This window comes from Mobula hypostoma, chromosome 21, assembly GCF_963921235.1.
Source record: "Mobula hypostoma chromosome 21, sMobHyp1.1, whole genome shotgun sequence".
NCBI lineage: Eukaryota > Metazoa > Chordata > Chondrichthyes > Myliobatiformes > Myliobatidae > Mobula > Mobula hypostoma.
The window spans coordinates 45,097,802-45,109,517 of record NC_086117.1 but is presented as its reverse complement, the minus strand read 5'-3'; the positions used below and the strand labels follow the sequence as shown (position 1 = coordinate 45,109,517).

Sequence of the window (11,716 nt, the reverse complement as noted above, 5' to 3'; positions counted from 1 at the left end):
CCACGCCCACAGTTCGAAACCCCACCCACACTTACCCGATGCTCCACCTCCCGGAAGCGCCGGCCAGTCAACACGAGTTGCTACAGAGAGAGCGGCCGCTTTCAATATTCCTGCATTCTCGCTACCCTAACCCGGGAAAATATAAGCACAAACTTGCATCGGGCAAGTCCTGAGGCCCTGGTGCAACGGTTTCTGTGGACTGCGAATTGAAGCCACGTCCCCGGCACTAGCCGCAGAGACAAAAACATCTTCGGAGCCTATATAGGAGAGATAATGAAACAAGGCTGTTCCGCACCAATGTGATATTTTAGCAACATATATATATTTTTAATCTTACACCGTTGTGATAATGATAATACAATGCATTTAGTTCATCCACTCTAAATGAAAATCAACGGTTATGGTAACCTGAAATAAAAACATGTTGCAAACTCACGTCACGCAGCATCTATGGAGAAAATGAGTTTGCAGATCGTCGGAACAAAGATTAACACCCACAAAATGTTGGAGGAACTGACAAGCCAGGTAGAGTCTATGGAAATGAATAAACAGTCGGCGTTTCGGCCGAGACACAGACGGTCCCCACCCACCCCCCCAGATGCTGTCTGACCTGCTAAGGGCAGCATGTTTTGTTCTTCCACGGATCCTGTATCTTTGTGAAATTCCAGCTATAATTATTTCCTGCGGATATTCTCTGCATCCCTTGCCCATTCGGTGCCTTTTTGCGCCACTCTTGTCCTGGGGGAGTAGCAGTCTGGTAATTACTTCTATTATTCAGTTCTTTATCTTCATCTCCTCTCTTATAACATCTCACCCCGATGTTTCCTTTGTTATGTCCTGGTAATATGTTCTTCCGCGGGATCATTTCCTTAACGGAGAACGCCCTTTGTAATTTTGTTTAACGTGGGGAGGCTGAGGCACGCGAAGCCACACACTCTCCAATATTTTCTTTTTTTTCGGATTTCTGGCATCTAGTTTTTTTTTATTTTATACACGCTCGTTCGTTATGTACTGTATGGTATGATGTTCCTGGCAAATTTTTCTACAGAATTGGTTTGCTATTGCCTTCTTCCGGGACAGTGTTGTTACAAGACGGGTGACCCCAGTCACGATCAACATTCTTCACAGATTGTCTGCTTAGCGCCAGAGGTCGCGTCGTGTAACCAGGACTTGAGATGTGCGCTATATATATGTCTTATTGTAATTTATAGCTTTTTAAATGTATTGCAATGGCGTGCTGCAGTAAACAACAAATTTCCCGACATGTGCCAACCCGGCTCTAATTCTGATTCGGTAACAATTGTGCAGAATTACACACTGCCAACTGGTGGTAGTGGCAGCCGGACCAGACTTCCTGAGTGGTCCCGGTCCGAATCCAGCCGGCTCCTCGCTGGCTTGAGCGCCGAGCTAGCAACTCAAGCCTTGTTAACAAAAACCAGACAAAAATGCTCAAGAAATGTTGCTGCCCGATGAGGCACACCACCAGAGTTATACTGCAGTGTAAAAAATGAGACAGCTTGAGAGCAGAAATCATGTCATGTTTATTTGATGTTGATCCCCAGAATGCTTTGACAGTGGTTCTGGCTAAGTACGTGGAATCTGCAGCCCAGTGACAGTATTCCCAATGGATCCTGCTGGGATTATTCGGGGAGCAATCTCCAACGGCCTCCTCTGGGAGCCTCTGCACTGCCAACCCGAGGCAGGGACTTGCACACTCACCGTGGACACATGGCGTGGCGCCCACCATCCACGGGCAAGGTGACACCAGTGATGAAGGACGCTGCGTCAGACGCGAGGAAGGCGATGGCCTGGGCCACTTCATCCACCTGCCCAGGCCGTCCGAGGGCATGGGTCACCTTGCATTTGTTCAGGAACTGAAAGGAAAAGGAGGGAAGTGGTCAGCCACCACTGCATTCCCCACACACCTCCTGAAACCATCTGCTCCCCCCTTCCCCACACTGGATACTCCAGCCCACACATCGCCCAAAACCAGCTATTCTGCTATTCCACAATGACAGGCCCTTCCGGCCCAATGAGCCCACGCCGCCCAATGTCACCAATGCGACCAATTCACCTGCTAACCCGTACACCGGAAACCGCAGCAGCCAGAAGAAACCATTTGGTCACAGGGAGAACATACAGTTTATTTGTTTGTAACTTATAGTAATTTTTATGTCTTACAGTGTACTGCTGCCACAAAACAACAAGTTTCGCAACGTGTCAGTGACCTTCTACAGACGTACCGTGGAGTACATTCTGACGGGCTGCATCGCTGTCCGGGTATGGGGGGGGGGGCGCTATCGCACAAGACTGAAGCAAGTTGCTGAAACTTGTAAAATGAGTCAGCTCCGTCATGGGCACTAGCCTCTTCATGGAGCGGTGTCTCAGAAAGGTGGCACCCAGTATTAAGCACATCACCCATCACCCAGGACATGCCCATTCTCATTGTTACCGTCTAGAAGGAGGTACAGAAGCCTGAAGGCACACATTTAGAGATTTAGAAACAGCTTCTTCCCCTCTGCCATCTGATTTCTAACTTAACATTGAACTCATGAATACTACCTCACTACTTTTTTATTGCTGTTTTTTGTACATTTTAACTTGATAGACATATATCCTTACAGTAATTCACTTCTGTCTCTCTAGATTTATTTATCATGAATTGCATTGTACTGCTGCCGTAAAGTTGATAAATTTCACAACATATGCCGGTGATATTAAACCTGATTCTGATCTCAATGAAGGGTTCTTCAGCCTGGCCTCCGATAATCTACAACATTCAACTCAGAAAGAATGTCGTACCATCCATCCCCTGAACGGTGCTTCTATGGCAGCAAACCCAACACAAAGCAGTACTGTCCTTGAGCATCACTGGACTTGGAGTTGGTACCCAGCCTCCTCACCTCTGGTACAACCTGCACCATTTCCACGATGCTCTGTGCCCAACGACTTCCAGTGCTCAGACAGCAACGTCAGGGGAACGATGCGTAACACACAACCCCGACTGGGAGAGCTATCAACTGTTCCTTTGTCACATATAGAACAATACCACAGCCAGCAGCACTGTAGGAGCACCATTCTTACACCATCTGTGTGGTTCAGGAAATCTCACCAAGCAGAAGGTGAGGTACGAGTGCTGGTGTCAGCCAGGAGAGTGGTGTAATAGGAATAAAAACACTCAAGTCCACAGGTATTTGGATACGCGGAAAGACTGATTAAGGATAGTCAGCATGGCTTTATGTGTAGTAGGTCACGTCTAACCAACCTTGTAGAGCTTTTAGAGGAAGTTACTAGGAAAGTTGGTAAAGGCAAGGCAGTGGGTATTGCCTACAGAAGCATTTGACAAGTCCTGCATGGGAGGTTGGTCAAAAAGGTTCAATCGCTCGGCATTCAAGACGAGGTGGTAAATTGGATTAGACTTTGGCTTTGAGGGAGAAGCCAGAGAGTGGTAGATGGTTTGCTCTCTGATTGGAGGCCTGTGACTAGCGGAGTGCCAGAGAGATCGGTGCCGGGTCCTTTGTTGTTTGTCATCTACACCGACAATCTGGATGATAATGTGGTTAGCTGGATAGGCAAATTTGCAGGTGGCAGCAAGATTGGGGGTATAGTGGACAGTGAGGAAGACTTTCATAGCTTGCAAAGGGATCTAGACCAGTTGGAAAAAGATGGAATGTAATGCATTTGCTCTTCCAAAGGACCAACCAGGGTAGGGGTGTAGTAGAACAAGAGATCTGGAAATACAGGTCCTTAATCATTGAAAGTGGCATCAAAGGTAGATAGGGTCATAAAAAAGGATTTTGGCACATTGGCTTCATTAATCAAAGTACTGAGTACAGGTGATGGGATGTTATGTTGAAGTTGTACAAGACATTGGTGAGGCCTAATTTGGAGTATTGTGTGCAGTTTTGGTCACCTACCTACAAGAAAGGTGTAAATAAGATTTAAAGAGTAGAGAGAACATTTATAAGGATTTTGCCAGGTCTGGAAGATCTGAGTTAAAAGCAGAGATTGAATAGGTTCAGACTTTATTCCTTGGAATGTAGAAGATTGAGAACAGATTTAATAGAGGCATACAAAATTATGAGTGGTATAGATCAGGTAAATGCAAGCATTCCTTTTTCCTCTGGTGGGACTACAACTAGAGGTCATGGGTTAAAGGTGAAAGGTAAAAGTTTAATGGAAACATGAGGGGAAACTTCTTCACTCAGAGGGTGCTGAGAGTGTGGAATGAGTTGCGAGCACAAGTGGCGTAAGCAAGCTTGATTTAAGAAAAGGTTCAAAGATTCATTTTATTATCAAAGTATGTATGCAGAATACAGCTCTGAGATTTGTCTTTTCCAGATAGCCAGAAAATACAAAAGAACCATGGAAGTCATTGAGGCCCTCCTCCCAAATGAAAAAGAAAAAGAAAGAAAACTCAAAAAATCTACCCCCTCCCTCCACAACCTCTCCCTTACACAAAAACTAACAGGTCGTCTCCCCAAACAGGGCAGCTCCAATATCAAACTCCTAAACCCACCTACCTCTCCCTTGCATAAAAACTAACAGATCACCCACCCGGACACAGACATGGCAGCTCAAACATCAAACCCTAAACCCCCAACCTCTCCTTTGCACAAAACTAAAAGATCACCCACCTGGGCACAGACATGGCAGCTCAAACATCAAACCCTAAATCCCCAAGCTTCTCCCACACAAAAAAAACAGGGGCAATAACATTAAACCACCAACCCGTCCTTACCTAAAATAGTAGCGTATCCCCCACTGACTAATCAGCAACAGTGAAAACACTGAAAAGCCAAAGGAGACCAGCATAAATTACATTCCACACTAATACTCACATAGGTCTCAGAATTTCGAAAACATGCTCTATCAGCATCGAGCAGAGCAACAGCTCGATCTTAGGGTTCAATGGTTAAGAGAAGTTTGGATAGGTATATGGATGCTAGGAGTATGGAGGGCTATGGTCCCAGTGCAGGTCGATGCGAGTCGGCAGATTAAATGGTTTGGTATGGACTAGATGGACCAAAGGGCCTGTTTCTGTGCTGTACTTGTCTACGACTCTGAAGAGCCCAGTGCAAGAATTAGAAGATGGATTGAAGGAAGGCAAGAACTATGCACCATGAACAGAATTAGGAATGATTTTCAGCATCAGAGGCCTCAACAGCACTGAGCAGACGTGGGGTAAGATCCCTTCCCCAGGAGAATAGCCCAATCCGAACTGACTTAACCTATCCCTAACCCACAAACAGACCGCAGTCAGACAACAAAACTAGGTCCAGTGTGAACCTTTATCAATTAAAAATAACATGCACACCTAAAGTAAACCCATGCAAATGTTTTGAGCAACACACATCAAAGTTGCTGGTGAACGCAGCAGGCCAAGCAGCATCTGTAGGAAGAGGTGCAGTGGACGCTTCAGGCCGAGACCCTTCGTCAGGACTAACTGAAGGAAGAGTGAGTAAGGGATTTGAAAGTTGGAGGGGGAGGGGGAGATCCAAAATGATAGAAGACAGGAGGGGGAGGGATAGAGCCAAGAGCTGGATAGGTGATAGGCAAAAGGGGATACGAGAGGATCATGGGACAGGAGGTCCGGGAAGAAAGACAGGGGGGGGGGACCCAGAGAATGGGCAAGAGGTATATTCAGAGGGACAGAGGGAGAAAAAGGAGAGTGAGAGAAAGAATGTGTGCATAAAAATAAGTAACAGATGGGGTACGAGGGGGAGGTTGGGCCTAGCGGAAGTTAGAGAAGTCGATGTTCATGCCATCAGGTTGGAGGCTACCCAGACGGAATATAAGGTGTTGTTCCTCCAACCTGAGTGTGGCTTCATCTTTACAGTAGAGGAGGCCGTGGATAGACATGTCAGAATGGGAATGGGATGTGGAATTAAAATGTGTGGCCACTGGGAGATCCTGCTTTCTCTGGTGGACAGAGCGTAGATGTTCAGCAAAGTGGTCTCCCAGTCTGCGTCGGGTCTCACCAATATATAAAAGGCCACATCGGGAGCACCGGACGCAGTATATCACCCCAGTCGACTCACAGGTGAAGTGTTGCCTCACCTGGAAGGACTGTTTGGGGCCCTGAATGGTGGTAAGGGAGGAAGTGTAAGGGCGTGTGTAGCACTTGTTCTGCTTACACAGATAAGTGCCAGGAGGGAGATCAGTGGGGAGGGATGGCGGGGATGAATGGACAAGGGAGTCGCGTAGGGAGCGATCCCTGCGGAATGCAGAGAGAGGCGGGGAGGGAAAGATGTGCTTAGTGGTGGGATCCCTGTGAAGGTGTCCATGCTCATTGCTGGAGTCCGGGTTTTGAATATGCCTGAGGTGTTGGAGCCGCCAAGATCAATGGCAGGGGCCGCAATCTGAAGTTCATGCCTGCTAGCGTCGGGGCCGGCAGACTCTGGAGTCCGTAGATGTAGGATCTTGCGATCTTTGCCTAACATGACAAAGTCAAAAAAATGGCGATTGCAGGTGTGAATATGACGGAGGATGAAATAATGGGTAGGCGCAATCTGAAGTTCATGCCTGCTAGTGTCGGGGGTTTTGAGTCTATGATTTAGTGTAGGCTCCCAACCAGCCCCTAATGTCAGCTTCCTCAACAACATTAACCTTTTCTGAAGAACACTGGTGCACCTCAGGGGTGTGTGCTTAGCCCACTGCTCTACTCTCTATATACACATGACTGTGTGGCTAGGCATAGCTTGATTACCATCTATAAATTTGCTGACGCACAACCATTATTGGTAGAATCTCAGCTGGTGACGAGAGGGCGTACAGGAGTGAGATATGTCAACTAGTGGAATGGTGCCGCAGCAACAACCTGGCACTCAGTGTCAGTAAGACGAAAGAGCTGATTGTGGACTTCAGGAAGAGTAAGATGAAGGAACACATACCAATCCTCATAGAGGGATCAGAAGTGGAGAGAGTGAGCAGCTTCAAGTTCCTGGGTGTCAAGATCTCTGAAGATCTAACCTGGTCCCAACATATCGATGCAGTTATAAAGAAGGCAAGACAGTGGCTATACTTTATTAGGAGTTTGAAGAGATTTGGCGTGTCAACAAATACACTCAAAAACTTCTGTAGTTGTACTGTGGAGAGCATTCTGACAGGCTGCATCACTGTCTGGTATGGGGGGGCTGAAAGAAGCTGCATAGTTTGTAAATCTAGTCAGCTCCATCTTGGGTACCAGCCTACAAAGGACCCAGGATATCTTCAGGGAGCGGTGTCTCAGAAAGGCACTGTCCATTATTAAGGACCTCCAGCACCCAGGGCATGCCCTTTTCTCACTGTTACCATCAGGTAGGAGATACAGAAGCCTGAAGGCACACACTCAGCAATTCAGGAACAGCTTCTTCCCCTCTGCCATCCGATTCCTAAATGGACATTGAATCGTTGGACACTACCTCACTTTTTAAAAAATATACAGTATTTCTGTTTTTGCATGTTTTTTAAAAAATCTATTCGATATACATAAATGATTTATTTATTTACTTATTGTTTTCTCTTTTTTTTCTCTGCTAGATTATGCATTGTATTGAGCTGCTGCTGCTAAGTTAACGAATTTCACATCACATGCCGATGATAATAAACCTGATTCTGATTCTGAACATAAACATTTAGCCGATACCTTCTAGTGTAAGCACAGCCGTAGGATAAAGGGAATCAAGTTCCGGGCAAGGTTATGTGGTGGTTCCCAGTGACATTGGTAATCTCAGATGCTAAGCATTAACAAACACAAGGCAGATGAAACGGAGACACCTCTTTTTCTCTTATTAGGGAAGAGAGAGAGAGCCTGTGGTATGTCGAATTACTGGGTGAACGAGTATTCCTTGGGGTACTGCTAGTCTGCGTCTTTATTGATGCTTTGCTGCACGCTTGAGTGCTCGGTGGGGGGCGCCGATGCTTTTTTGGTTGGTGGGGGAGGAGGGATCGTCACTTTGCTGCTGTTTATGTGTGGGAGGAGGGAGGGGGGGGCTTTGTGTTTCTAACATTTAACTGTCATTCATTCTTTGGGGCACTCCTCTGTTTTCATGGATGTTTGCGAAGAAAAAGCATTCCAGGATGTATATTGTATACATTTCTCTGACATTAAATGTACCTATTGAAGAGGTAATCACTCCCCCCACCCCACCTTACTGCCCACAAACAGATGCCCCTTCCCTTGATCAGGGGAGGCCTGACAGTAGCAGGACCCAGCCCCAGCCACTGCTGCCACTTACCTCAGCGTAGGCCCCCTCGGTCAGACCAGCTCTCTTGTGGATATCCGTAACGATTACTCCAGGACTGGAAAAGAGCAGAGAGTGACAGAAAGGTGGGAAGGGGTGCCGGGGACCGCGAGGCAGAGGGATGCCGGGGACCGCGAGGCAGAGGGATGCTGGGGACCGCGAGGCAGAGGGGTGCCGGGGACTGAGACACAGACGGGTGCCGGAGACTGAGACACAGACGGGTGCTGGGGACTGAGACACAGACAGGTGCTGGGGACCGCGAGGCAGAGGGGTGCCGGGGACTGAGACACAGACGGGTGCTGGGGACTGCGAGGCAGAGGGGTGCCGGGGACTGAGACACAGACGGGTGCTGGGGACTGAGACACAGAGGGGTGGCGAGGTACAGAATGAGCAGGCTGAGGCAATGCCATGAAGCTGAATTTGCTTCGTGTTGTTTCAGTTGGTGAGCTGGGGCACAAGGCAACGTCCCTGGCCTCTGCATCTGGATTCAGCTCGTCTCCTGCTCAGGAGCCATGTATGTGACCACGTTGGGCAGGCAGCACCCGGGTCAGCTGTGATGCCCTCAGGAGTCAAATATCCTGAGGGTTCACTGTTAGGGATCACACACTTGAAAGGCCACAAGAGGCTGAGGGGAAGTACGTTACTGAGACTGCACTTTCGTTGAGATGTGTTGTTGGAAAAGGAAGGACGCAATAAAGCAACATGGGAAACATAAATGCCAAAAGCAGGGAGGAATTGGACAGACAGGTTTTCCTGCATTACTCACCTCACAGCATTCACCCGAACGTTCTTGAGGGCCAGATCTGAGGGGATGAGGCAGACAGTTAGTCACTGCCACTGTCTTCCATCCTGATCCAAGATCCCAAAACAACTGTGCATTCTGGCATAAAGAGGGGTGTGAGATGAGAGGAGAGGAGCCCCATGGAGCTGGTATACCTTACCTGAACCACAGTGTGGCCGAAGATGTCAGTTATAGTCTCGTCACATAGTATAGCTCTCTGGTGTCACAGAGCATCATCACGGGGACGAGGTAACGAGGAGGATTGATGGGGGTGGTATGTTTTTAACAAAGTCCATGTAGCCGCAGGAGTAGTAGCAGAAGATTGGAGAGTAGCAAGTGTTACTTCTTTGTAGGTAGGCACATGGATGAAAGAGAAATGAAGGGCTATGTGGGAGGGAAGGGTCAGATTGATCTTAGAGTAGGTTAAAGGTCAGCACAACACCATGGGCCGAAGGGTTTGTACTGTGCTGTAGTGTTTTATGTTCTAAGTTCACTGGAAAGGGATCAGAGGAGATTTGAGGATGAAGTCAGAAGTGGTAAATTGTAGCTAAGGAAATAGGCGGGCTGGGCTAGTTTCTTTTGGAAGAGGACACTGACGGGAGGCCTAACCAAGGTTAACATTACGAGTAAGGACTCAGTTCCTTTAGCAGCAGGGGGCATGGGTTTAAAGTAATTGGCAGAAGGATTAGAGACAGACAGACTACGTGTGGTATAGAACTCACTTCCTGAAGAGGTTGCGGGGATAGAAACCCTTATCACATTGAGCTGGGAAGTGCAGTTGAAGATCTCCTTCAACAGGTACAGGCATAATGGGCCGAATGTCCTCCCTGTATGTTATGCATTGTTTGTGATTCAAACTGAGGCCCAGAGGCAGGCACTGGTGCAGTGACCGAGTCTTACTGTCCCTTCAGAACAGAAAGCAGCTACATGCAGATACACAGTCACCCTGAACACACATGAACACCTACGTCCCCCTCATACCCACACACCTAACCTCCCATCTGCACACCCTGTAGGGTTTATTCCAACAGATGCATCCTTAAATAAACATTGATGTAGTCTCTCACAACAACAGCATTAAAACCGTGTCTTCCTGTCTGCTCAACCGATCAACGTCGGGAGAGTTTAAGTCTGCGGTTGCGTGGTGGGTAAGGCAGCCCGCATGCCAAGGCGAAGCTCAAAATCTTAAGTTGTCTAAGTTAATAAAATTCAAGGGAGAATATCCCCTGAATAATAAGTTTATCGTCCTGGATACTGTTGGCGGGGACGGCCGACCAGGTGTGAGCCATGGTGGCAGGGCCTCCGGCACTGAGTCTGACCCTGTGGTGCAGAAGGGTGGGACGGAGAAGAGGAGAGCTATTGTCATTGGAGACTCTATAGTCAGGGGAGCAGATAGGAGATTTTGTGGACGTGAGAAGGACACCCGCATGGTTTGTTGCCTCCCGGGTGCCAGGGTCCGGGATGTCTCTGACCGGGTGCACGACATCCTGGTACAAGAGGGAAAGCAACCAGAAGTCGTGATACATATTGGGACCAACGACACAGGCAGGAAGAGGGATGAGGTCCTGAAGTGTGAGTTTCGGGAATTAGGCAGAAGGCTGAAGAATAGGACCTCAAGGGTGACGTTCTCAGGATTGCTGCCAGTGCTTCATGACAGTGATGGTAAGAATTGGAGGAGATGGCAGTTGAATGCGTGGCTGAGGAGTTGGTGCAGGGAGCATGGTTTTAGATTTTTGGATCATTGGGATCTCTTCTGGGGAAGGTGGGACCTGTACAGATTGGATGGGTTGCACCTGAACTCGAGGGGGAGCAATATCCTTCCAGGTAGGTTTGCTAGCATGGTTCGGGAGGGTTTAAACTAATTTGCAAGGGGGATGGGACCCGGAGCGATAGAGCAGTGAAAGAAGTGCATGTAGTAAAGCCAGATCTAACATATAGAGAGGCTTTGAGGAAAGAGAAGCAGAATAACCGGTGTAAAGACAGTAAGGTAGAAGGGCTGAAATGTGTGTACCTCAATGCAAGAAGCATCAGGAACAAAGGTGATGAACTGAGACCTTGGATACATACATGGAATTATGATGTAGTGGCCATTACAGAGACTTGGCTGGCACCAGAGCAGGAACGGATTCTCAATATTCCTGGATTTCAGAGCCTTAAAAGGGATAGAGAGGGCGGAAAAAGGGGAGGAGGGGTAGCATTACTGGTCAGGGATACTATTACAGCTACAGAAAGGGTGGGTAATATAGCAGGATCCTCTTTTGAGTCAGTATGGGTGGAAGTCAGGAACAGGAAGGGAGCAGTTACTCTATTGGGGGTATTCTATAGGCCCCCTCGTAGCAGCAGAGATACAGAGGAGCAGATTGGGAGGCAGATTTTGGAAAGGTGCAAAAGTAACAGGGTTGTTATCATGGGTGACTTTAACTTCCCCAATATTGATTGGCACCTGATTAGTTCCAAGGGTTTAGATGGAGCAGAGTTTGTTAAGTGTGTCCAGGACAGATTCCTGTCACAGTATGTGGACAGGCCGACTAGGGGGAATGCCATACTAGATCTAGTACTAGGTAATGAACCGGGTCAGGTCACAGATCTCTCAGTGGGTGAGCATCTGAGGGACAGTGACCACCGCTCCCTGGTCTTTCATGGAAAAGGACAGAATCAGGGAGGACAGGAAAATTTTTAATTGGGGAAAGGCAAATTATGAGGCTATAAG

At 47.8% G+C, this 11,716-nt stretch overlaps 1 protein-coding gene across 1 annotated transcript in view; it reads right to left on the bottom strand.

Moving 5' to 3' along the window:
- Positions 1-1,493: 1,493 nt before the first annotated feature.
- The window catches only part of zgc:101858 (uncharacterized protein LOC449555 homolog), a 36,791-nt gene continuing 26,568 nt past the window's right edge, over positions 1,494-11,716 (bottom strand). The window contains exons 6-8 of the mRNA XM_063073888.1: positions 8,992-9,028; positions 8,220-8,283; positions 1,494-1,874 (exon numbers count right to left, since the gene is read on the bottom strand). Of these exons, the coding sequence (XP_062929958.1) occupies positions 1,716-1,874; positions 8,220-8,283; positions 8,992-9,028 (260 nt within the window). The 3' untranslated portion in view covers positions 1,494-1,715. The remainder of the gene's footprint in view (positions 1,875-8,219; positions 8,284-8,991; positions 9,029-11,716) is intronic.